The sequence below is a fragment of the Lithobates pipiens genome, unplaced genomic scaffold, assembly GCF_037356315.1.
Source record: "Lithobates pipiens isolate NorthernLeopardFrog02 unplaced genomic scaffold, aLitPip1_a1.2 Scaffold_18, whole genome shotgun sequence".
In the NCBI taxonomy this organism is placed as follows: domain Eukaryota; kingdom Metazoa; phylum Chordata; class Amphibia; order Anura; family Ranidae; genus Lithobates; species Lithobates pipiens.
In genome coordinates, this window is record NW_027507758.1 from 536,662,109 (window position 1) to 536,689,873 (window position 27,765).

The 27,765-nt window shown below is 41.8% G+C and overlaps 1 protein-coding gene across 1 annotated transcript; it reads right to left on the bottom strand.

Moving 5' to 3' along the window:
* LOC143988905 (uncharacterized) lies at nt 1-27,398 on the bottom strand. Its single transcript, XM_077488821.1, has 22 exons — nt 27,254-27,398; nt 23,259-23,317; nt 23,088-23,180; nt 20,996-21,123; nt 20,694-20,837; nt 19,813-19,896; nt 19,467-19,637; nt 16,558-16,654; nt 14,162-14,385; nt 10,244-10,397; nt 9,945-10,156; nt 9,018-9,123; nt 8,237-8,427; nt 6,821-6,926; nt 6,009-6,178; nt 5,449-5,522; nt 4,709-4,836; nt 3,301-3,490; nt 2,354-2,492; nt 2,169-2,271; nt 1,488-1,581; nt 1-72 (listed from the first exon to the last, which is right to left on the bottom strand). The coding sequence occupies exons 1-21, from the start codon at nt 27,280-27,282 to the stop codon at nt 1,505-1,507; spliced, it is 2,679 nt and encodes an 892-aa protein (XP_077344947.1). The 5' UTR covers nt 27,283-27,398; the 3' UTR covers nt 1-72; nt 1,488-1,504.
* Between the last annotated feature and the right edge of the window lie 367 nt (nt 27,399-27,765).

Sequence of the window (27,765 nt, forward strand, 5' to 3'; positions counted from 1 at the left end):
TTCACCCTCAAATTTTATTACCAAAAAGCTCTTAAAATACACATACACAGTATTGAGGATGATCACTTGAAGCTGAAAGAAAAAACAAAAAACACACAATTACACAAAGTCATGGTGGTATGCATCATGTTCCATAGCAGCAGTCAACTTATGAGGGTCCCTCAGCTGTGGCACAACACCAAAGGGCTACACACAGGCTGTTCAATAAGCTTTGGTGCAACTTCTCTTGCAAAGTGAAGGTGAAGCTCTGATAATCATCCAATGACATGAAAGCAAAATTAACATTTTTTCTTTGCATGCGATTGGTCATTCCTTGCAAGTGAAATTTAGCCACATTCATTAAGTTCTGGGGTAAATTGCCTTCCACAATGCAACTTCTCAAAAGTGAATAGTCCACTAGCCTTTAGTAAAGCACCCCATAATGTTCAGCATATGAGAAGCTACAGAAGACTGTTTAGTCAGATTCCCCCTCCTGTATTATGTCTAAAGCTATATTGCAGGCATGGTTGGAGACTGCTAGAGATTACTGCCATTAGAGTGCCTTTACAAAATCAGTGCTTCCACTTCTGACTGTCAGGGTGCAAGTTGAGCACTAGGGTTCTATAGTCCAGTAATTCATATCCCAGATCGTCTTATATTCTAAACACTTATGAGTGACACCCTTAAGCTTTCTGCACAGCACCCCCCACCCCAAAAATAAGAACCCACCACTTCCATAGAAATGCATTCTCAGGTAGTACAATATTAACATTTCACCAGCAGGTGGTGCTCTAGGGTACTTTTAGAACTGTCTTAAGGGGGGGCATAAAAACCACCTTTGTGTTTCTTGCTCCTTGCAGTGAGGATTCCCGAAAAATTCAGTTTGCACATCTGAATAAGACAAGTTCCCAGATGCTTCTAAAATTTAGACCAGTGTTAAAGTGCTGCACAAAACTTGAAGCCTTATGCAAGAAGCATAAGATGTCACTATCCTAGTGATAATTTATTCACGTGTATCAATGTAAACCCCATAGCTAAAATTACGAGAGATTTCATGGTATTTATGGAACAGTTAAAAATTTACTATCACCCCCTCCCCCACCTCATGAATGCAAGGGTTATGCTTCAATCCAATCTTCTAGAAAAGTAGATCTCTCGTGGTGACCATTGACCAACATAGCCCAAAACAGATTTCAGATGTGGTTGACTTGAATCTCAGCACTGAATATTCACCTGCATTGTGCAATCTAAAAGTTGGAGCGGGGAATGTTATAAAAATGGGGTGTTTTGTCATTTTATTTGTCCTGCCGGCCATTGCCAACCAGAACTGCAGTGAGGGAAAAATTTGATAGTTGCAGAAAGTGTTGCCATGACACCTGCCAAAAGAACTGAAAATCCCTCCAATTACAAGGATCTGAACACCCTTTGAAAGTATGTGGGGCCTTATGGAATAGAGTTTTTGCATTATCCATTTTTATGCAACTCATTGCTGTAGGTGGTTAACTTACACTATACAGCGTATGACTCAACTCTGTGCCAGCACTACAACTGCTCTGGATGAAACTGTGCGAGGGTTATCTCCATCAGAATTGACACTTCTACCTGGAATGGTACAAAGGACATCATTAAAAACCACAGGGAATAGGACTGCAGTTTTACCATTGGGAGTAAAAAGTAATCTGCTGCAACAGTCAACCCACCAGTGACCTTCCAAAATGGAACATGATTGGATATAGGTTTAAATCTGAATGCCGAATTGTGAATAAGGTTCTCACATCTGTAAATATTTACAGACCATTAATTCCATGCTTTTGATTTAATAGCCTACAATTAGCATGTAGACGCAGCAACATGCACATGAAAGCTAACATGGCAAAATGGATGACCTGAACAGAGGTCAGCAACAAGCCTGCAAAGTCTGGCATGTACAAAATTTCTTGACCTTCATTTCCAAGTCAAGGTGCCTGCATACTCCAACAATATCTCATGCCAAAAGCAGTCACTGGGCTGACCCAATGGCAAGCCATTACAAGCATCACACAGTTGCACCATTGTTAAACAAATCTTGTTCTATCCATGTCAAGTTTAGCCATGTACAGCAAATCACTGAAGGTCACTTGTAATGTGGGAGGTACCAAACACTGCATTACAATATTCTAGGGTCTAGAGACTGCTGCAGCCAAGCTTACCCATTCTCTGTTTTGCAGGGATGCATGATCCAACTCCGGTGCATACTGGATCAGAAGACAGGTTTGAAGCATCACAGATAACCACATCACAGTGGAAATAGATCTAAAAAAAAAAAAAAAAGGAAAAAGATACTCAGTTCTGTCATCAGCATATGCTTTCCTTCTGATCCATTGAATGTACTCACTGCTCCAGTATAAGAATTGTCACCATCCATGAAGGTAAAGGTTTTTACTTCAAACCTCTTGAAGTGGGATGGAAATTGAACTCTGGAATCTGTGGTCACTTTAAGGAAGTTTGTTGGGTACGACTCCCCATATTCACAACTGAAAACAAAATAGATAGATACCACTTGACAGTTTGTTTTTGATGTTAGCACCAGTGCATAAATGTACACCATACAATGTCCTGTGCTGTAGTCTCAAACGCTGTTACTACTCTTAAGCAGCACTCCTAAACTATGGCCCACTAGTGGAGGTGGGCATAAAGCCTGCCTGGTGACAATGACCCACCAATGATTGAGCCAAGATTCCTCCCATGGACCAGTGACATTGGCACATGTGTGTTCCTGACATTGGACAGGACATCGCCATGACCACTGGCTGGGGAATTTTCCCACTCCTATTGTCCAATAAGTGCCCCTTTGTAGCTGGTTTACAGCAGGGGTTTCTTAAACCTTTAAAAAATGAAAACTACTCTGGGACAAGATGTATGCATACTGTGCAAACCATGTTAGTTCAGGGCACTTTTAGGATTCTTATGCTTAAGAATCCAGGACAATACCCAAGAACGTGTCCCGATAACGGCAGTGGAATGTAAATTTTGCTGGAAGATTATCCTGCACCCAAAAATCTCAGATTACAAAATTGCAAGTAAAAGTTTCAACATGCACCACTGGTGTACTCAAAATTAAAGGCACCAGCAGAGCCAAGCCTTGGCCAATGCAGAGAGACCAGCACATGACATGAGCCGTTGACAGACACACATTAAAGACTTACCATATTGAGCCACTTTGTATACAACATAAACCACAGTTGGTCTTTAAGCCCTCTGTGCTAACCAAAACTTAAACTATACTTTACAGTGCTCAATCACCATGTTTGCATAAAAACGCTACAAACAGCCACGTTTTACCTTTTTGTGACAATGGGCCATGAGGGCAAGCTGTTCATGTCAGGTGAGGTTGTAGCCCAGCAGGTATCCAGGAAGATTTCTAATCGAGAGTCTAAACTGTACAGGAGCTCAACTTCAAAATACAGGGGCTCCGTCAGGTACTTCACAACTGGATAGTCCACATCGCCATAGAAGTCTGTATAGGCAATATCTAAGGAGGAAGACTTTAGTTTTATTTCACCCCCATCACCAATTCATGCAATGTTCAGGCACATTTAAAAAAAAAAAAAAAAAAAAAAAAAAATCTGGGTGCTGTGGCATTTAGGGCACTCAAGTGCTAGTTGAGATGTACCCCAAAAGCCAGGCTGCCCAAATCCTAGTTTTATTGATTAAAAGTTTGTCACACAGCCCCCTTATAGAAATTTCAGCTCACCAGTCCTTAAAATGGGGTGGCTGCATTTGTTTCAGGCTTCCCTTAAAATTCACCTGCCAGTTCAGTTACACTTCCAGTTCTAGGGTTCAAACACTTACTCGTCTTATTGCCATGTATGGTGGGGCAGTGGTCATTTTAGGTGAGGGCTAGGAATGCTTCCCCTTTTCTATACGAGAAGGGCTTGTTAGTCCAGAGAACTGGAAATAATGCCAACTGGTCAAGTGCAAAGCAAGCAGCATAATCACTTTTACTGAACACATTTCAGTACATGTTCGTTTAACAAAGCAAATGAAAGTTAAAAAAAGACTATACCCATCAAACAGCAAATCCTCCCTAAAGTAGATACCATAAGGAACAAACAAGCTTTCCAGGTCCCAGATTGGCCACTGCCCCAAAAATACCCACCCATCTGTTATTGGGGGGGAATACACTCCCTGCATCTTCATGCTTAAGCCTGCATATTGTAATGTTAAGGAGCTTACACGTTTCAGTAGTTGAAGAGGAATATTGGAGGTCTGGCAGGACCACACAGAGGGCCAGTATAGTTACTTTGAGTGCCTGTGATACTTTTCTATGGGCAGAATGGCCCAACAGGTTTGCTATAACATCTTGACAGATTCAGTAAAACCAAGCTCTTGCGGCATGGATTCCATAATACTTTAGGAAAGTTAGAGCCTATAAAAATGCAGCAACACTTAAATTAGTTTTCCCTAAAACAGGACTTTTGGCAAAGAAGCGAAGAAAAACTAGGCATCAACTTTGCATAAAAGTAAAGCGACAAGTGCTTGCTGAAGTCAGCAAACATTCCAGCCTTAGTACTTTGATTCTTGCAATGGCAGCCTCCACATCTCTGCAAAAAGTTAGATATTTAAGCTAGTGCAACATTACCCTAGTGGAATTTCCCAAAAAAGTGTAAGGTAGTCAATCCTGCCATGTTGATTTTTCAAACCATCAGAATTCTGTGCAATACAAATTTTAGCAGTTCCAATGCCTTACCTTTACTCAACCTTAAAATCAAATTAAGTGATGCCATTGCCGACTGTGCACTAGGCGTTGGGTTGTTCTGATAACTGTACGCAACCGCCACTGTACCATTAGTAGTGTAGTTGCATGTGACATTCATTCTGCAAAATATGCATTAGCCAATTAAACATCTACATTTTTTAATTAAAGAGCATTAAGACCCCAGTTAAACTTGCAAATGGGTCCATTACCAATTACATACAGGAGACCCAGCATGGTTGGCAGGCAAGTCTAACATCTCTGGTTGCAAGTGCGGCGTTTACAAGAGTGTTTTTCCCACTTTAACCCTTCTGAACAGGTCATATCCTACCATTACAGAACTACCACAAAGCAAGGAAGTAGGTTTGTACCTATACAAGCTTGAAATCTTTGCGATACAGGACAGTAGACCTCAATCTACCCCTTTATAAAAAGCCATTCCATACCAATTAAGCCCCTAGCCCAGTCTACCTTGACCTCTTGCTAAGGAGGCTACTCTACATTACCAATGCCCTCTAATGGAACAATTCATTGCGTTTTTAAAATTCTTTAATGCACAGTTGTAAAGATATAGCACAAGTGAGCAACATGGTCACGAGTAACCTTGGTTATATTATGCACCAAATGCAGTAGAGAATTCTGCTACATCAGCGCTGTAACTAGTGGCAAGTGTCCATCTCAGCAAGCAACCAAAAAGATTCAACCGTTTAGATATTTTACAGGAATAATCTTACATTAATATTGGTATTCCAGATGCTGAACTGTAGTAGCTTATCTCATTGTCATAAATCATCCAGTTGTTTTCAAACTAGAGGGTGAGAAAAGACTGAATTACATAGAGTCCGTAAACCATAAAGCAGGTATAAGCACTCAAAATTAAATGCAAGAAAGCATGCACCCCCCCTACAAGCTTTTCACCCCTTCTAGCACAAATATGCTACCCTTCACGTATACATTCTCCCCTCATCCTTACTAGCACAAATCCCCCCACCTCAACTATAACTCCTTTTCTACCACCACTTTAAGTTTAGGGTCACAGCAAGTAGAATACTGTATGAATGTTTAGATTCAGCAGTTCACAAAACTAAGTAGTTTGGCATCCTCCCCCACCTAATTTATCATAGTGACAGTGTTCAGGCTAAAAAGGAAACCCCCAAAATATTTATATACATTTTTTTTTTTTTTTACACACACACACACACACACACACACACTTAAAACCTCTCACCACTACCGGCATTGTACTGACTGGCAAATAAGTCATAGCAGTTCTTGCTCAGGAACATTTCCATACCGTTCTTGTAGTTTTACAGGCACTGGCAAAGAATGAGAAGTAGGCGCTGTTCGCGTCAAAACTAGCTGGTCCACAGGTGGGATCTCTCAGTCTTAGCAGAGACATATCCATATCTTGTACATTTTGGACTTTATTCACAGTTACTTGAATAATCCCTTCTGGGAGGCAAACTAGAGGCAATAAAACATGAAGTTAGTTTCCAGAAAATCATTGGTATATTCTTCCAAATTTGAGAATGTCCCACAAATTTAGAACTTTGAACAGAATCAGGGAATATGGATAATGTCAAACTCTGTAGCCCATTTGTAAACAGATTGTGGGATGGATGATTTATGCGAGGATTTAAAAGCTGAACACCAGGCAAAGGATTTGCAAATTAGTCCATTGGCCCGATTTACTACTGCAGTTTGAGTAAATTATGTCATTCTTATTTGTACCTGTGCATAGTGGTGGCTAAACCCTTTACTACTTCATGCCATGATGGAATGATCCTTCATTTGAGGAAACAGTGGACCAATTTGTTAGTTTTTAGTCTGTCTGGATACAGTCAATCCTATATACTGGAGAACTGTAGATGTGACTGAAGAGAATTTTTAATTTGCTTATTTAAATGTCAAAGCAGTGTTGACTTCAAAGTAAAACCCTATGTGCTTCTCCCTGCACAGTTACATGGACACCCCATCAACCCATTTACTAATCTTAGTGGGGGGGGGTGCTATAGAAACCAAAAATATCAGATTTTCCGAGTGCTGCTAGCCCATTTGAGGTATTGTCAGCAAGACAGAAGCCATCCCATTAACCCAGAAGCTTACCAACAGGTATCACCGCTTCACAGCTGACGACTAATGAATAGACTGTGGCTCCCGTGCGATCCTTTATATTTATTGGGATTGTAGTCACTACACCTGTTCCAGCTGCCTGGGGAATTTAAATAAATACATAGTTTTATATATATTTACATACACACATTCAAAATGCAATTGGGAGAAACAGATAAGTAACCCATGTGTTAGTTTTGCAATAGAATGCCCATCTACTCCCCATGCAGAGATGCCAAGAACCTAAAAAGTTGTATCTGGGGCCCATTGTATCCTCACATTGAGGATGGAAAATCTTTATATTCTGCCTTTGAAGCTGTCATTGCCACTCACAGAGCTTGCCACAAGCTGCCCACTCCACTTCCTCCAGCATTTATGGGAGTAATTGTATGCAGATTTTGCCCCTTCCCCAGTGACCTCTCAGGGCTCAGTTTCCAGGATGGGAGGGGGGTGGGTAACTGATCAGCAAAGGCAGTCCCTTTGTCCCATATTTTGGTCTTGGCTATAAAAAACGATAACTACTTAAGTGTTTTAGTGCTTCATTCAAGTTCTACATTCTTGCATTTGTAACTGTCAAAAGCCAAATAGGTGCCCCTCGTTCATCTCCAAAAGTTGGGAGGTATGCTAGAACTACTCTGGACTTCACTGAAGGATGTCCACAAGTAACTGATCTTTACTGGACAAAGGATTCCAAGCTTGACTACTGCTAGAGACCGTGCCATGCAGCTACATTAACAGTAATGAGGCCATGTTTGTGCAGCTTTGTAATGTTTTGCATTATTTCTGCAGTGTATGCATGCTCTTGGCCATTCTGAACTGGTTTTGCATGATGGCTTCTCATTAACCATTTACTAAACCGGTGTACTCTTAAACATCTGTTACACCAGGGGTGTCCAACCTTTTGACCTTTCTAGGCCACATTGGAAGAATTGCTTTGGGCTACACAATACACCAACAATGATAGCTGATAAGATCACGCATTACCAACCACCAATATAGATAATGTACCCATTTGGTTAATAAAACTGATTAACACAATTTTTGATAAAATAATGCAACATTGGTTTGATGGCTGTAGTAGCAATTCTCAATGAAGTCAAGGTGCTCAGATATTTTGAGCTTCAGCCTTGAAAAAATGGTTGCTCGCAAGTATAGGCACTGCTCAACCTGGACGACATGAATAATAAGTGCGATTGTGTAGAATAGGGGATTTTTCTTTGGAAAATAAATTTAACCATTAAATAAAACATGGTCATTCTTTGGTTCTTTCGTCGGAGAGAGAGAGAATACATATACACCAAGAAAGTGATACATTTGAAGATTAAAAAGGTTGGTCAGGAGAAAAAGAGCCAAAACGTCAGACTCCAACTAGGAAAAAAAATAAATAAATACACACCCACACTCACTTACCTCCTGCATGACCAGACTAGATTGTGCATCAACCTTAATGGTAGAGGATGTCTGATTGCTGCTTGAAAGTAATTCATTGTTGGTTGTTGCCAGCGCATCTTTAATGTACAGATTCCAGTTTGGGTCCAGGTTACCAATGGTAGTAGTAAGCAGGGAGCCTTGTCGGACACAGGGGCCCACAATAGGATAGGCTAAACCATAAAAAGGTTACATTGTTAAGCTGTTCATCAGGTGTTATTTTTAGATACACTCTTGGGGTACCTTATTAGAAGAGTTTGCCTTCCAAAAAATAAAAGCCTTATAGAACCTAAGAAAGCCATGCTGCATCCTAATATGCCAAGTCATCATGTGATCCAATAACTTCATTATAGTATAGTCACCATGGCCATAAAAAGGAGTTAAACTTCACTCAGCATTTGGATCACTGGTCTAAGCATGCATGCCAATTAGTCTAAAGCCACACAAGCTGGAAGCAGGTAGTCTGCAGTTTTAGCAAACTTTACCAGAGTTCCAGGGCTTTTGACACAAGGTTAAATAAATATATAAATATATATATATAAAAAACACCCCCACACACACACGCATGGCCTGCAAATGCCATAAGAGGTTGGCCATTTCAACTAGACAATGCCAGGATGGGGGTTACAGACTCTTAAACAGATTGTTGCTCTCAATTTGAACAATTTCAGTTAAACTGGGAAAATCCCTTTGATATTTAGAACATTGCAATGTACACAAGTGCATTATAGTCCAGAGGCAAATCCAAGTTTGTACTACTTACGTATAAAGCATTCAATGCTGGTGGAGGTAGTGAAGGTCTCATCATAAGGAATGATATTGAATCCATAGGTAACATTCAGGGTAAAAATCATTCCATTAACAAGATCCTAAGAAAAAAAAAAAAAAAACCCATCAGATTCTGAATCCTCAAACAGCAAGGATAAAAGAAAGCTCTTCCCTTGCTGAAAGCAGTGTACACAAAAACACTGGCTAAGAGGGGGGGGGGATTGTCGGTGAGAATTAATCTTCTGGAGGTCAAGCTGTTAATGTGGAATATGAGCTTTGACAGACATTTAATAAAGTTGGGATGGCTTAAAATTGGATCTTTACCCATATACTGGGTACTTTTCATTATAAATGAAGCATCTGAAGATATTAGAACCTCAGAATTTGAAATGGTTAAAACTTGAGATACTAATGGCAATACCTTAATTGGGAGATGCACCCCTCATTGTTCTGATCAATAATGCCTCCAGGAATGAAAAAAAAAAGAACACCCACCAGGAACAAAGTTGCTGCGACATCAAAAAGATATCCCTTGCACTTCCTGTTGAAGTTACAAGACTTCAAGTGAAACAGAACCTTCCTATAACTGACTGGACCAGCAAGAGTAGTGCCTGCACAAATTCAGAGCAACCAATTCACATGGCACATCTATCATGTGATCCAGTGCAGGCCAACTCATGGTTTGTGACCTGCGCTTAGGGAGTGTCATTAGCGTTGCACCAAAAACTGCTACAGATCACAAGTACAATGTGTTTTGAACGCAGTGCAGGACACTCATGTGGAACACCGGCTTCCTGCACCATATTCTGGTGTGAATCGGCTGCAAGTTGAAGCCAGAGATAAGGACAAGCCAGCAAGGTGGGCAATGGCTGCCTCCATCGTTTCACAATGATGGGATCAAAATACAGGATGCATACATTACCTTTTTAAACACTCGCTGATCCAAGAAAGGAACTTTAAGGACAAAATCAACACTTCCGTTTGTATGATTTATTGGGTATATTGTTAAACCGTGACTTATGACTTGTGTCACAGTCTCTGTAACTCCACCACCAATGGTTAAATTGATTAATTGAACATCTGGAAGGAATGTACCAATTGTGACATTAAAGATCATAGTTGATGGTATGGTATCTGAAGAGAAAGGGTAAAATTACATTTGTAAAATAAAATATATTTTGTTACATTGACATTGGTAATGACAGGCACTCATTTCCTTACCATTCTTTATGACAGGAGGCACTCTTTGAAATGGTGTTGTGATGTCTTTTACAATAGTGTACTTTGTGACACCCCAGGCGCTATCTATCCAAACATTTTCCAGAAATGGCTTGATGTTATAGGTTACCCCATACTCCAGATTCACTACATGGCTCTGAATGGGAGAAGGACAGGCACCAATTGAGAATTTGCTAGTGGTATCTAGAATCCCATCTAGTATGCCCTAACAGGTCCACACAATCTTTAATCAGTGGAAGGTAAATGGAACCTCATGTAATGAGAAAAGAAAGTTAGCTTTCAAAAAGGGATCACCTAATGAAGGGTCTAACCCCTTTAATCCATTTACCAAAAGACTTGTGGGTGTACCCTGATCAGCCAGACCTTAAAAGCTTTTCATGTAGTTTATGAAAATGTCTTACATGATCCTATGCAGTTTACCCTTTCAGGACTGTTGGGTTTGTCTCAGCTTTGCATCCATAGACTACTTGGGGATGTTATGAGGCTGTAGAGCATTCTTAAAACGGTCCAACTATTAGTCCTGTATGAGCATTTCCCTCAAGTATTTTCCCCTCGGCATCTTATCACAGGAGAGTTGGAGAAAGCCACCAAGTCTCCAGTCCACCTAAAGCAGAACTATACTGCAAATGAGTGTCACAAATCATAAACCTCATTTAGACTAAAAGGGGGGGGGGCGGGAGGGAAAAAAAAAAAAAAAAAAAACCAAACATCTATCATGTCTCCATGCTTTGTTTTGCTGAGAAATCACTTGCAAACTCTTCAGCCTCACCCTTAGCTTTTCTGTCAATTGTCATCTTAGGAGCAGACCAATAGCATTTACTTCCTGGAACCGCTCTGCTCTTAGCTCAAGCACACTTCTGCATGCCTAGCCGAGAAAGGAAATTATTCCCTCCTAAAGACCGAGATGTATCATTTGCCTAGGAGTGGAACCACCCGACGTTTCATTTGCTTTCCCACAAGATTGCGACATTGTAAAACACACAAATATAGCAAGCTTGCCACCTTCACTTAAATAGCTCATCTTTGACTATACATAAAATTGTTAGATAGTAGTGAGGCGCTGACAGTTAACTCAATTTAACCAATATGTGACGTGAACTCTTGTGGTAGGTAAACCTAGTTAATCACTCCTAATAGACAACCATCAAAATATAAAAATAAAAAATGACTTCAGTGCATAAACCAATTCAAGTTACTGGGCGCAACCTCAAGGCTAAAAGCAATCACCGATGCCCCTAGTCATCCAGTGATCCACTGAATTCAGCAGCAATATGGGTGTATAAACATGCAATATAAAGATCCAAAACATCAGGGGATCTGACGTGGAGGCATACAGGCAGTGACACGATCGTGGAACAAGTAGATCTATGCCGTTACTTGGATTTTTAATGTGAGTGCACCGTAGGTTGCGTTTTTAATTCTAAGTTACGACACTATGAGTGCCCTCTTGTAGATACACCCCTTTGAGGGGACATTAGAGCGAAGCCCCTGGGAGAAACCACATGTGAGCAGATCGGAAACTATAGAGGACCCCAAGGAGGCGACTATATGCCAGTACACCGGTCTAAGGAACCATAAGCTATGCTGATTTAATACTTACATGAGGTGAGAGGCTAGAAATCACTGAGGTGATGTGGGAGCAAGCTTGTCACCTATATTATGAATAATCAAAACAAGGGTGTAGGAATATTGTGCACTACCTCCCAAAATACTTTTATATAAAAGGACTTGGATATGCACCCTTATATTTAGATGTGTTAGGGGTCCAGCCATGAGACACAAGTTATTAATGCACTAGGATCACTTTTGTTACATGTTTTGGATCTTTATATTGCATGTTTTCATACTATTCAGCAGCAGTAGAAAATGAGTGTACAGAGTGGCGATCGCTGGATGACTAGGGGCATCAGAGGGATTGCTTTTAGCCTTGAGGTTACACCCAGTAACATTCAATTGGTTTATGCACCGAAGTCACTTTATATTTTGATGGTTATTAGGAATAATTAACTAGGTTTACCCATCACAAGAGTTCACATCACATACTGGTTAGATTGATTTACCCATCAGCACCTTACACCAACAATTTCTTCCTTAAAGCGGAGGTCCACCCTAAAATGGACCTTCCGCTCATCGGATTCCTCCCCCCCTCTGGCGCCACAATTGGCACCTTTCAGGGGGGAGGGGGGGGTGCAGTTACCTGGATAATCCAGGTAACTGCACCCACTTCCGGGCTAGCTCTCTGCGGAAAGGGGCGTACATTACGCCCCTTTCCGCAAGTGCCCGCCCCCTTCCGCAAGTGCCCCGCTGCCTGCTGGGAAACACAGATCCCAGAGGCAGCGGGGACCGTCCTCATTGCGCAGCGCGGCTCATGCATGCGCAGTAGGGAACCGGGAAATGAAGCCGAAAGGCTTCATTTCCTGATTCCCATACCCAAGATGGCGGCGGCAGCACTCGAGTGTCGATCTAGAGATCGGCTTCGGGTGCCGACATCGCGGGTGCGCTGGACAGGTAAGTGTCACTATTTTAAAAGTCAGCAGCTGCAGTATTTGTAGCTGCTGACTTGGGGGGGGGGGGGGGAAGAAAGAAAAAAAAAAAAAAAAAAAACACGCGGACTCCCGCTTTAAAGTGGTTGTAAACCCTTACAGCCAACTTTGACCTACAGGTAAGCCTAGATTAAGGCTTACCTGTAGGTCCAAGAAATATCTCCTAAACCGTGTAGGTTTAGGAGATATTTGCCAAAAGACAGGCACCGTGGTCAACGGCGATATGCCGCGAGTGGCGGCTCCCGTGCACATGCGCGGGAGTGTCGTCATCACGGCTTCGCCGTATGACATCGGTGGAGCGGCAAGGCCCACCAAGAAGATGGATGCTCGGAACTACAGGGGACAGCGGTGACTTTGCTGGCTCCTGTGTCAGGTAAGTGACACCTAATGGACTACTATGCGATGTATAGTAGTCCATTATGCTTTACCTTTGCAGGGAATGTAAGAGGAAATAAACCCATCAGGGTTTACTTCCTCTTTAACCATTTACTCAGATCTTTGGTAGTTGTGATGCCCTCACAGCCAAGACCTTAAAAATGAAAAAAAAAATAAAAATTTAAAGTAATGCACATTTGTGAATTACAGCAAACAAAAATAAAATCATAATTGATTTTCTAACACTTAGAGTCCAGCTGTCCCGTTTCATGCAATTCAAAAACGTTAAACCATTGGCAAATTTAATAAAAAATAAAGACACCAACAAATGTCCCACCACACACACACACACACCATATTAGGTTAACCCAATATTCATTAAAAAACAGATCCAAGCCTCAATCTCCTCCCCCCCATCCTGGGAGATCCCAATAGCACACAAAGGACTTCTAGCTTTAATTTGCTCAATAAGATTTGACAACACCTGGAAGCCAGTTGGCCAGCAATTGCATAGTAACCAAGTCACCATCCATTATGGAGCAGAAAAAAAAAAAAAGAAATGGAAAAAAGAGAGAATTCTACAAAGTGTTTCTACCAATAAGTACATATAGCTCAATATAAAAATCCTAGAAACATCCAGATTAAAAACAGAACACTAATACATCAACCCTTACCCAGGGGCAGACTGACCAATGGGCATCTCAGGCACTGCTCGAGGGCCCAGATCCACTAGGGCCCCCCCCCATCAGGGTTGCCAGACTCAGCATGTAAAAATATTTTACATCTGTCTGAAATGTCCCTTACCAACATTCTTTTGGTCTAAAAATCCCAAGATTATAGCTGCCCCACCTCTCCAGTACCTTTTCAGCCAATAGAAGCGTGTGAGCATACTGTGTGGCCACCATAAACTCAGATTGCCTGGGGGCCCCATAATCTATTGTCTGGGTGCCTAATGAGTTGCCAGTCCACCCCCTGCCCTTACCTTATAAAATCCTCCATCCGCCCCTATTGGAATGCTGACAGTTGTGGCACCGACACCATCAGCGATTTCATATCCGCTAGCACGTATTTCTTCGTTTGTCATATTCCTAAGATCCACACCAAAATGATAAATGCTACTCTGGACAATCTTGGCACCAATGAGCAGGGGTGAAATGTTCTTTGGAATAGTCCAAGTTATAAACCCAGGGGAAAACACCACATCATCTGAAGAGGGAAAAAAAAATAAAAAAAATAAATAAAGTTGAAGTGCAATTGACATCCTTTGCTACCATTAATGCAATATCCTGAAGTCAGATACAGGTTACAGTGCACAATAGCTGCATTGGACATTTTTTAAAGATGCAAATACTTCAAATATTTCTGCCTAAACAAAAAAGGGTTGTCTGCCTGAAGTCATTAGGCTCATGTGGTCATCCGACACAAAATTGTAAAATGCATTTGATTGTTGCACGTTTTAGATCTTTTTTAAATAATCCTTGTGTCAGCTCTAAATGATCTGTCCCAGACACTTTGCATGCAATCTATAGTCAAGATTAGCTTTTGCAACAACTGCAATTCAAAAACGCATCCCATAGTTACCAGATAAAGCTGCATTCACACCTGGGTGATGTCACCACACTAGTGCATTTTTTGCACAACAGCCCTTTGACTTAAATAGCCCATGTTTCCAAGTCGCTCAGGTGTGAATTCAGCTTTAACATGGTTAGCATGTCCAATTCAGCTTTTACAGTCTGAAAACCAATAAGATGCATCATAGAAAGGGGCCAAGTTTCCCCCATTTGTGCCAATTAGTTAAATGCTAATTTTTTTATTGCTGCTTACTGACGAATACATTACAAATATACATGACAAGATTCCAAGAGCACCATGGGTTAGTTAACCCACAGCAGTGCAAGTCTTTAAATAGGTCCTATGCAATAAACCTCACACAGCCAAGGAACAAGCCACTCATGTGACTTCAGTTGGCATTCAATTCAGCTTCATTTCTGTAAGCAGACTTTACAACACTGGCAAAAAAAAAAAAAAAAAAAAAAAGGGATACTAATTTTTTATGAAGTTTGCCACACAACACTGCACATCTGACAGGGGTCATAAAACCTACCATACTCAAAAAACACAATTTTGGCCTTTAGTTCTACTTCAACACATGTTCACTTGCTGACGAATATATTCCACCCACTTTCATATGCCGTTGCAAGAGATGAATGTTATTCACTCTACCCATCAGTGGTCATGCTAAGGGCATGTAGGGATATACATATGCCATAACATGATTACTGATCGGTAAAGTGAACATTGATCATCTCCTCAATGGCACCTGAAAGCGTGTGGGATATTTAAGCAGCAAGCCTGGCCATACACCTATAGATTATCTGCAGATTTTCTATGGTCATTTGGAAAAAGTGGAACAGATGCCTCCATCTACACTGGACTGTGTAGATGGAAGAATCTCCCCCCCTGGCCCGAGCTTCCATATCTTGCTAGTCAGCTCCGCTGGCTCACAATACCTGAACATTTTGATTGGGTGCAAGCACTGTTTAGGTTGAGAGCCAGCAGGGCCGACTAGCAAGATACTGAAGCTTGGCCCAGTGGGAGATTTCTCCATCCACAGTTTAGCATACATGGAGAAATCATTTGGGTAGTCCCCAGATGGCACTTTTCTTTGAACAAGCAGATCCAATTGATTAGTGTTCATACCTCTAGCTTGAAAATCCCAGGGACTCCAGCCAAGTTTTTTATACTTTGTCCAGTGTGACTCTGGAACTTTTGGGATCTTAGTCTGCAAGAATGCAATTACATATGGTATATGCATTTTTTGCCATCTTGGAATTCTACTGCTACACAAGCCAGCCCAGATGGGAGCAATTTGTTTTCACCAATTGATAAATATTCAGATAGGGATTGCGACTTTAACCTATAGGAAGACAAGTGCCTTGCTTTGTAACTTTCCATCACTTAGTTCCGCAATTACAGGGGATCCATTGTTTCTTGTATTTGTCATCTATACAAGATAGATTCAGTTTTACTTGCTACCATTACATGTACCAAGAAATTCTCCATCACTGCTTGACTTTACAAATCTAGGTGGCTTGTTACTGCTAGTAGATCCAGTTTGACATTAGAAGGCAATCTCTTTGCCATTCAGCTCCATCATTCTGCCTAGAATTTAGGCCAGCTAAATTAGTGCAAAAAAAAAAAAAGAATATGCCCAGCAACCTATAAGTGAAGGGAGCAACAAGTGGGCACATGTATAAACAGAAGCATCTTTGGAATCCATCCCATGCCGCAGAGACCCAATAGCGCACTCCCCCAGTAAAGGCTTGTACCACTGACAACACTGGGGAACTAAAGATAAGTGCATTGCATGTTACTCACCAACTGGGCAAGCCACAGCATGATCAACCAAGAAAATAAGCCATCTCTGCTTGTAAAAAAGTGTAGCTCGCACAGTTGAAAATGCCACTCCACCAATCTGAAAAGTAAAAAGATACAAGATAAAACAAATGCAAAACATGGGACTAGAGAAACCAAGAGGATTAGTTTAGTGTATGCACCACAAAAATGTAAAAGTATTGGGTGGGGGCACGGCAAAGTCTATTGGTTGCCACTTAAACTTTGTTAAGTCAGCCAACAAACATATCTATATGTGAAATGTTTTCCATTGGGTATAAGCATAGGTAAATCTGTCAAAGCCTGTAGTCACATAACCCATACATGAGTACGGTATGCAACATGCAAATGCAGGGCTTTGAAAAGTATTCATAACCCCTTGAAATGTTAAACATTGTCAGGTTACAACCAAAAAAACATTGCTCTATCACATAAAATGTCAAAGTGGCACATAATTGTAGAAGGAAAAGGGTTTCAAAAAGGTTCTAAATATATCTGAAAAGTATGGCATGCATTTGTATTAAGCCCCTCTGGGTCAATACTGTAGAACCACCTTTTGGGCACATCTACAGGGAATTGTGCCCATTCTTTGCAAAATTGATCAAACTGTCAGATTGGATGAGAGTGTGCCTGAACAGCAAGTCAAGCCTTGCCACAAATTCTCAAATTGGATTTAGGTCTGGACTTTGACTGGGCTATTCTAACACATGAACATGCTTAGATCAAAACCATGCCATTGTAGCTCTGACCACGTTTAGGGTTCTTCTGCTGGAAGGTGAACCTTCACCCCAGTCTCAAGTCTTGTGCAGACTAACAGATTCTCTTAAGCCTCACACGATCAGACTTTGTACAAACTTTCCTGTTGATTTTTGTACAAAAAGGGCGTTGGCCATCATCCACACGGCAGGACTTTTTCAGCCAACTTTCACCAAATCATGGCGATTTCTGCTTTACTGCCACCTTTGGTCAACTTCTGTGTATTCTGATCTTTTGCATTGGTTCTGAGCGTGCTTGTACTTTGTACAGAAAACCATAGAACTTTTGTACATACGATCGGACTCTGCTCCGACTTTTGTTGCTGGAAAGTTTGTCTGTTCGCACAGCCAACAAAATTTTGATGAAAACAGAAAACGTTTGATGGAGCGTACACACGGTCGGATGTTGCCTTAAAACAGCCAATTTGCATGTTTGTTAAAAAGTCTGGTCATGTGTATGGGCCTTAAGATTGCCCTGTATTTGGCTCCAGCCATCTCATCAACTGACCAGCTTCCCTGTCCCTGCTGAAGAAACGGATTCCTACAACATGCTGCCAAACCACCATGTTTCAAGGTGGGGATGGTGTGTTCAGGGTGATGTACAGTGTTAGTTTTCTACCACATAATTTTGCCTTTAGGCCTGAAAGTTCAATTTTGGTCTCATCTGACCTGAGCACCTTCCACGTTTGCTGTGTCCCCCACATTGCTTTTCACATACTGCAAACAGGACTTATGGACCTTTAAAAAAAAAAAATGGATTTAGTCATGCCATTCTTCCATAAATAGAGATTCTTGGACAGTGTGCCCCATGACTAATAGGTTGTCCTGTGGACAGATTCTCCCACCTGCAGGAGCCCCAGTTACCATGGCCTCTTAACTGCCTTTGATTAATGCTCTCCCTGCCCGGCCATGTCTTGATAGGTTTGCACTTGTTCTATACTCCACCAATATTTGGATGATGGATTGAACAATACTCTGAGATGTTCAAATCTTTGGGTGTGCTTTATTAACCTAGCCCTGCTTTAAACTTCACAACTTTTTCCAACCTGTCTGGTGGGTTCCTTAGCCTTCATGATGCTGTTCAAGGTTATCCAAGAGTGCTTCACAGAACAGCTGTATTTATAGAGATCAAATTATATACAGGTGGACGCCATTTACTAATTAGGTGACTTCTGAAGGCAATTGGTGCCACTAGATTTTATAGTTAGGAGTAAAGGGGGCTGAATACAAATGCACACCACACTTTTAAAAATTTACCACCATTTATCATTCTTTCACTTCACAATTGTGCCACCTTGTGTTGGTATATGACAAAATACAAGTCTATGGTTACATGACAAAAATGGAAAATTTCAAGGGGTACGAATACTTTCAAGGCACTGTATATGCAAACAGATATTACAACACATTTGGCCAAGTTCTGTATAGCTTTTGGCCACAGCCCACCCTTCTGTATAGTCATGTGACATTTGGACAAAGCCAAAGTTGAAGTCCAAGCAAGCCACTAATATGTAGGAGTGCTTTCCTGTTCTTTTGAACGGGGGCCGCAAGGAGGAGAAGTGACAGGACTGAGCCAATTTGAGTACAAAAAGCTAAAGTACACCTGTGCCCAAACTACAGTATTTATAGTCTTGCGATCAGTAAAAGCTTTGAGATAAGTCATCCCTAAATTGTGAATGCCATCTCAAAAAAATTCTCTGAACAGAGACTATATTATACAGGATTTACATAGCATCAACAGTTTGTGCATCACTTAAAACGAAGTCAGACATTACAATTTGTTACAAGAGGAATCAGAAGGCCCTGCTCGCTAGAGCTTACAATATCGGTGGGAGGGTCATTTGATACAAAAGGGTAATAGCTGTGGGAGATGAGCCGATGGAGAACGCAAGACGGTGCATTAGTTAGAAGCAGGATAAGCTTCTTTAAAAGTTCAGGGATCGTCTAAAGCTGGATATGACTATAGGTTTCACTTAGTTTTTGTGAGTTTCTCCAAAATGCTTAGCGACTTCCTTTAGGTTCAATTAAATTATAGCCACTTCAGATTTACTTTAAAGGCTGTGTAATATGGTTGCATTCAAAAATAAATAAAAAAAAAAACAAAGTTCACCAAGTCAAGCCAGTATAGTAGCTCATCACCTTTTGAGGCACAGATTCTGTGGTACTGTAAGGAGATCTCAGCAGCGTCCTGGAGTCTGTGGTATTAATGCCATATCCCATATTCAGTGCAGCATTGATTTGCATTGTTGTTTTCTGGGTAGAAGACTTATAGAACACGATTTGCCAAATTGACAATTGTCCAGAGACAGCCTTTAAAGGGTGGAGAGAAAATTTTTTTTTATATATATATATAATTTTGATGGCTAGACTACAAGAATTAGATGTGCCTTTAAGCAACCCAGTAAGGGTGTACACACACACACACACACACACACACATATACGTAGAGTGATCATTCCCCAATGAAAGACCCACTTGAACTTACTTCATCAAAGGCTTTTTCCCAATCCTCTGGCTCATCTCTGAAGGCCCCTTCTGCAATTACTGGGATCTTTGTCCTAACGGACACCTATAAAACAAATATTTTATACAAAAGCTTTGGAGCCCTTGAATGTATACAGCTAGATATTTCATGAATTTCTAGTAAAATATAAAGCCATGCACAGAGTACATCTAACACAAGGTAAACACACCACACTCAAAAGCTTGTCAAAAGGCACATATTCAGAAGCTTAGAACATTCCCACCTTATTCACCCCCCTTTCATAATGGTCACAGCATGTGTTCTGACCCAACATAACCATTCAATAGACAAACACTTACCAGGTGGATCATTTACCAAATACTGCAAAATCCATTTGTAGACCTGTCCATTGAAGCAAGTTAGCCACTGGTCTCCTGGTGTCTGAGGTTAAACTAAAAATTGGATATATTTTTTTGAAAAGGAAAAAATTGTATAGTCCCTTCTAACCACTGGTAGGAAATAACTAGTACCTAGAATGCAAATGGCTCCACCATTAGAAACCGCATCTCAACTTTTTAGAGATCTGGAACACAGGATTACAAGTCATACGATTCTGCCAACAAACAAAGGCCATTGCCTGAGGGGGAGGGGAAAAAAAAAATCCCCAGACAGGCACAAGTTTTAGGCTACTTTTATTGAAAAAATTCCCTGTAAAAGCAAAAACCATGATTTCTTCCACTGTTCTTTCCAAGTTCTAATGCTCATGTACCCATTGTAGGCATTTTTTTGCCTGTGGATATGGGTCAGCACAAAGTTTTAGAGATATATATATATGGAATAGAAGCTTTGCACAGCCACCATGCTAGAATTGGCATGGAAGAACATTTCATGAGTGCTTTTACCTCCATATAATTTGTGTCACAGAAGATCTCCCGGGGACTCCAGTAGTAGGGACAACTAGTATTCTTTAAGTAGCTTACGGCACCAATCATATCCAGCCTGGATGAGATCTCTATCTTCACTGGTACTGTGAAGTAGGTGTCGTTCTAGGAAATATGAAATTGGTAAGCAGCAAAAGGCAACAATGCATCATGCCTCAAGGTCTTCCAAAAGCAAACATAAGGGTGGGGGGGGTGTTAGAGAGGGGAACCCCCCCCCCACCATAACCATCAAGACCCTCAAGTTCTCCAGCGCCACAACTTACCTGAATCTGAACGTAGCAGCTAGAGAGGGAAATCCTGAAAGTAATTTTCCCCCAGCTGTCCTGGGATATTGTATAGCCACACTTTGTAGCCAAAGACTCATTGATCACAATCTCTTTTCCATTCTGATCTATGGAAAACAGTAGAAGCAACAAGTGAAAATGTGCAAGAATAGATTTGAACATGCATAGAGATTATTTCAGTCCTGTTCCAAGCATAATTTTTTTTTTCCCCATAAAGGTTATTTCCTCATTCATTGTTGCATGAGGGGCAAGATGCATTGGCCAGGGCTGACACCAAATTACTCAGACCCACCTACTCCCTACAAAGTATACTCATTGTGCAACCCATGGATTGTTAGGCATAATCTACATTACTCGCCACATCTGCTGCGGAAGTGCCCATGAGGGATAAAGCTCGTCCAAGCTCCCGTAGTCACTTGACTTGGGGGGGGGGGGGGGGGGGGCATGGCCTGGCAGGAGCTCAGGTTGTCTCCCATCACTACTATTTTATTATAGGACTCCATGGATGTGCAGCACCAGGGATTTTTCCTCTGCCAATAATCATTCTGTAGTCCATCTAGTTCTCTGTGAAAGGACTCAGCTTGGAGTAGCAGCAATTAAAAGTAGAAGTAAACTCCCCTATTGTTTTCAGCCAAGGAAGCTGCCATCTTTGCCTGTTTAATCTTCAACTGCTATGGTGCTGCACATGTCATGCAGGGTTTACTTCCACTTTAACTGCAACAAGAGCAAAGAGTTTTTTATATGTAAAAGACTTCTGCTTCAGCCTTTCAGGGGGGGGCAGATGTTTACCCATCTGCCCAGCACTTACCCTGTCTTGGTGGGGCAGCAGGTAACGGCGATGAGCGAGGTCCTTCACGTCTCCTGCAGGCCCTTAGACACTGTCCTAATCAACTCCCATCCTCTCGTCCCACCAAGCATCCAATAGTGATGCCTGTTCCAGCCAGGTGATAGGTAACCCTGATTGGCTGAGAGGCAGGTCAGTGTTGGGGAAGTGACGTATCCACTTCCCTAACACACCGAGTAATCAGCAAACACATAGAATTGTGCCTGCTGTTTACCCCTTTTGGAAGCCTATGGCTCCAATCAAGCACTTTCAAAAAGTATGTATGCATGCATGTATGTGAGAGCAGGGGGGTGGGGGGCTATGGCATGATTAAGTTACATTGTGAAAATGGATGAGGGTTAGTGAGGTAACATCCACCCAGAGGTCATCCTCATCCATTTTCACAATGGAACTTAATCATGCCAGCTTATCAGCCTCAGATGTCCCAACCAAGGTGGAGATTAAAATAAAGTTCAAATATACAGCATTTACCCTCCCACGCCACTCCATTTGCATGCACCCGATAGGGCTGGGTCGTTAGCCGCTGATGAACTGACCACACCCTGTGCCCAAGTCCTGGCCAATCAGGACTAACCTAGAAGCAGCTAGCAGGCTCTGCCTCAGCAGGAAAAGAAGCGGGTGAGTGCTGGCCTTGATCACCTGTGGAGGAAGGGGGCTGCTAGAGAAAGGCAGTGGTGACTCAGCTCAGACTTGAATGTAGGCTTCCCTCACTGCTTCTCTATAGCTGCTGCTGGAGGGGAGGGGAGGGGGGAGGGGAGGGGGGAGGGGAGGGGGGAGGGGGGCATTGGTGGTTTACTAGCAAAAGAAAGGCAGCGGGCAAGTTAGACCCCTTACAGGAGTAAGGCCTGTACCCCCGATGGCTGCCCTGACTTGCTCTATAGGATAATGAAATAAGCAAGCATAGCCAACATAGGAGAGAAGCGTTTCTCAGCATTACCAGACGAGGAGAAAAAAAAAAGGTTATATTAAAACATTCAGTTTTAGTGTCAAGTTCACTTTAACGCAGTTACCTCAACTCTTATTTTTTCCCCTCACCCCAGCCCCTTATACTTACCTGAGCGCTCAAGCAATCCAGCGCTGTGCAGGTCTGCAGCTCTTCTCACCTCTGACTCCCAATGCCAAAGCCAGCACCAATGTGCCAAGGTAATCGGACCCCCCCCCCCCCCCCAATTTACAGCTTTACGAGATTTAAAACTCTACGCAAATAAAAAGATAACTAAATCTTACCAATAGCTGAAAATCTGGTGAAGTTCTTGAGCACAAGCGCCGCAGGTAGATTGTGTTGTATATGAGATCCCCTGCAGCTGGTCTCTATAGAATCTAAGAACACAGATTGTTAGCTGCAAGTTTTTCCTTCTTGCCATCATCAATATGGTAGTATATACGCTAGTCAATTACCTGTGGCAGAGATCAGTTGTGCAGAACACTCAGAAAATACAGCCGCTAAGATCATCAACCTGAAAATTCACATAGAAGCACATTTAGCATATATGAGAAACTAAATGCAAAATAAAGCAGCCAACTAGAGCCATTTATCCCCATAAAGCCGTTATGTACCCTGACAACAGAGTTATAGCAGACTTTACACTATGGGTGCCATTTAGAAAGGGTCAAAACCAGGAGTTAATCATTACCAGCACACGTTTTTACAAAAAGTACCAGCATTTAGCTTTTATTCTTATGTTTAAAGTGGGCCTAGCATATTATGTTAAATGCATGACTCAAGTAAAGCACAAGTAATATTTCTAATAGTCATACAATTTTGGATTAAATTCTCCGAGAATGCTGTTGTCCAATTCTCCTCCTCCACATCATTCAGGCATTATCCCAGGTCAGCATCTACTCTTAGGATCAAAATGCTGGCTAAGACATGACAAAGTCATGCAACTTGCCAACACAGATCAGCCCTCTGAATGGGCTGTGGTGAGGGACCCCCAACTGTTGGAAGCACCACACATTAAGAAGTTATGTTCTGGCCCATGCTCACCATGAAGGAGGGGGGAACCAAATATAACTAAAGGCAAGTTTTGGATACAGTGGAAAGGGATTAGAAGGCTTGTCAGTTTTTAATGTGGCCTGTGCTCCCATTAGGAAGGAGTACCGCTTTGTCCTCTTTACCATTATCACTGAAAAACAACAAAATCCCAAAATTGCAGGTTGTCCCCAGAATAGTGATAAGGGGAGGGGAGAAGGGATGATTAGTCTAATGGGACACCAATTCTGGCAACCTGGGAGTCCAAGGAATTACCTTAATTTGCAGTGATTCCTCATTGCCAAAAAGTCACTGGGACACAGATGGCAAAGAAAAAGGGGGCTTTGCCTATAGTTCTACTTGAATGGGTGCAAGTAGTGATCATGAGGACCTAATGTCCAGAAAAGGTTTCCAATCTTTGATATTACCATCCTATTTGCAGTCATTGACAGCTTTTTTTTTTTTTTTTTTTTTTTTTTTTAACAGATGAATTTGTCTCCAAAAGAGGAGAAACATGGACGTACAAACAGTGCAATATACATGTTTAACACAAGATGTTGTATTCATATGCAATTATTCTTTCCGGTCAGTACTACATGTACATGGTAAAGATTAATGCAGTCAGTAATAGTTAGAAGAGGAACCAAAGAGGGATCAGCATTAGATTGTGTGGGTTTTAAATTATACCTATTGCAGTTTCAAAGTCTGACAATAGATGGTAAAGATCATCTCTGAAGGGGGGGGGGGTAGTACCACTGACACCGGGATTTACCTTGCCAAGGGCTAACCAGTCCAATCGATGCCTTCAATGGCAGACCTAGTCAGACATTTGTCCTGAACAAGGATGACTTAAATGCCATCTTGTGTACTCACAGTTCAATCTATGGGATGGTTAAGGTTGACAGTTAGCATGAATATGAGACTGAGGGGAGGAATTAGATGAGGGTGATATGCAACACCGTAATGAGATGATTCACCAGTTTATCCATGATTTTCCATTGAGCAAACTTTCTTATTGCCACTGCTACTAGCCAGTAGAGATTTATATACATGTAGCGGCCATAACCCTTGGCAGCCTTAACTTTTGGGCTTACCATTACCTCCGCTTGGCTGGTTCTTCCCAGAGTTAGTACCCAACACTTTGGACGCTGACACCATAAAAGTCCTTTAGAAAAAGGTTTTTATTTGCAGGGGTAACATCCAACACAGTCTCATATGGAAACAAGGGTGAAGAAACTCAGGCACCTTGAACTGCTAATATCTGAAACTCTAATACCACCCAGAGAGTAGCCACTCGCAGCTGGGCGCTTCAAGGCTGAACAAATCTCTAACCAGAGATTATGGCAGTCAGCACTTTGATCCAGAACTTGTGAAATCTTTGACCTTGAGTAACTGGTAACAGAAGTGATCAGGAACCTTTTTTCCTCAGTACCTGGAACATTCTCTGTCTCCTTGGCAGTACTGGAAAAAGCATGAATTTGCTAGTGTCCTTCACATCTCAGCAACCAGGCACTTCTCAGGATGCCAGCTTGTTGGCCCTGCTCCGAAGAGTGCTCCCCCGGTTGCTTGCACGAGCTGCAGTGCCCCTCCAAGCCGAGAGACCACCCAGATGCCTTGAATCCTCCCTCAGTTACTGTGCCTCAGACCAGCTGGTTCCAAGACTCAGGAACAGACAGATCCCTACCCCAGACCAGGCAGGTCTATTGGGGTTAGCCAACCAAAGAATGTTGAAGCGACAAACTCTTCAGTGACCCCTCGCGGGGCTACCCTAGTCTAGAATCAGGAACAGACCGCTCAGACCTCACAAAACAAACTTAGAACGTGACTTCCAGATCTTAAGTACCCTTCCCCAGACTCCTCAGCGGGGCCCGGCGCACCCACTGATTGGCTCCTGGAAGGCTGATACCCAAAAGTCCAACCAGGCCTGGTTCTGAGCCTGTTATGTGCACCTAACTACACATGTCCAGGCAGAACTCACAGCCCAGCCAACCTGATGTCAAAGTTAAACCTACACAAATAACCCTCAGAACCCCTTCACTGTTCTGAGGCAAAAACTAAATTTGTACATGACAGACACTTTGGCCAAATTGTCATCGCTACATACAAAAGTGGGTTTCAGTGGTTATAAATACCTCAAGCACGTTTGAGGCTTTGTCCACTTTCCAGTGTCTTGCTATTAATGTTCTAGCAGCCAAGAGAGTGGTGTGTAACCACTACCCAAGTGATTACTGAGAGGAAGATGGAGTTCCAAAAGCTGGTTAGAGGTTTGCAGATTTTTTTTTTTTTTTTAAAAGTCACCTGCTGAGCCAGTAACTGACAGTAAATGAGAAACCATTGACAATCTGGGCAGAGGGCAGTGTTGGACGCACAGGTTTAGGTAGGTTTGACAAGTTCTAAGCACACCTGCAAGTGCTAGTTTAACTCAACCCTCTAACCACCACTTTTGATGGACAGCTTAGTCTGTTAAAAGTAAAGCTTACTATCTGGATCACCAGTTGAAAATGGGGGGGGGGGGGGGGAAAGAGGAAAAAAAAAAAAGGCAGGCAACAGGCTTTCCAGCGGTTGTGGACTTGCGCGGCTCATGAGGCATTGCAAGACTGACAGCTACAAAAACATGACTCCAAGTTGCATAACAGCTAGACTTGTTTTTCAAAGGAGAAATGTAGTTATAGAGCAAGTCTAAAAGGAAAAAACTCAATTTGAAAACGCCACATCCTCTTAAAGTAGAAAAAAAAACAAAAAATAATTTTGGAACTTTTTAAGCGCATACATATACAAAAAGGAGGAGAATAAAAAATAAAATGTCACAAAATTTGCTGTGTTTTTCAAGTCAACTTTACCCATCTGTACAGAGTAAGGTACACATTCTGAACATGGCACCTGCACAGCAGGAAGAATTAAGTTCTGCACATGTATGGGAGTTAGGCCATACTACACCAACCCTAAAAGAAACTAACGAGATATCTACAGCAACTCACGGATGCCAGACAGTTGGCGCAGAGGTAAATAATTTTGGAGTTTAGTTCCACTTTAGGGATTTGGAAGCTGCAGCATTTTGTTTTTTCCTCCCCTCAAGGGGGGAGGGGGAGGGCCCCCTTGCAGGGCTTACCATTGTAAGAGTTAATGGGTACATGTCAACTAATACACCAAGCTCCATTTTCTCACAAGGTTAGGTCAAGGAGCAGTTCAAAAATCTCCTGCATGTTCCACTGTGTAGATAAATTGTACTATAAACACCCCATCAATAATATTGTAGCATGCAATAGCTTTATTGTAAAACAGGACGCAGGTCTCAGCACTTTAGAAGCCCATGGGGTAGGGGGAAATATTTAAAATGTATATACAACTTCTTGTTAAAAGTGTATATACAAAAATACCCATAAAAGATACAAATAGCCATATATTTAATCCAGCATCTTACCTGAAAACTAAACCCATCTTTTCTGGCATGATCACGTTGCCTGGTCCTCTGTACAGACCTTCAACACACAATCACAGCAAGAGCGGTCAGAAGAAGTTACACATCATAGTTCACCCTCAAACCCTCTCTGTGAACAAGAACAGTGCAAATCCTACTGATGTATGGCTCACCTCACTGATCTCACATATAAAACTACCCCTCTAATTGACCTAATTACCCAATGCTGCTGTAGATTATCCTAATTAATGAAGGTGCCTGCCCTTATGTTAGCAATAACAGCTGCTGTGTTTTTATCTGTCTTGGCTGTAGTCTCAATAGGGAGGAGGACATTTCATGGCATTGAAGACACAGCTAAATGTTGGGCTTCTTTAAATGTGACTTCGCTCCTGAAACCTGCCAGTCTGGGTTCACACCAGAAATTCATGTCTTGTCCATGTGTAGTGATGTGTAATGTGTTCCATTAAACTGTCATTGCTGTAAATGTTAGTTGCCTGGCTGTTATGCCAATCTAC

Bases quoted from the DNA above. Each gene is read 5' to 3' on its own strand.
- LOC143988905 (XM_077488821.1), bottom strand. From the start codon at position 27,282: ATGCCAGAAAAGATGGGTTTAGTTTTCAG. The intron at 23,318-27,253 runs GTAAGATGCTGG...GTGAATTTTCAG, and splicing joins AAGATGGGTTTAGTTTTCAG to GTTGATGATCTTAGCGGCTG. The intron at 6,927-8,236 runs GTAAGTGAGTGT...TAAATTCCCCAG, and splicing joins CTAGTCTGGTCATGCAGGAG to GCAGCTGGAACAGGTGTAGT.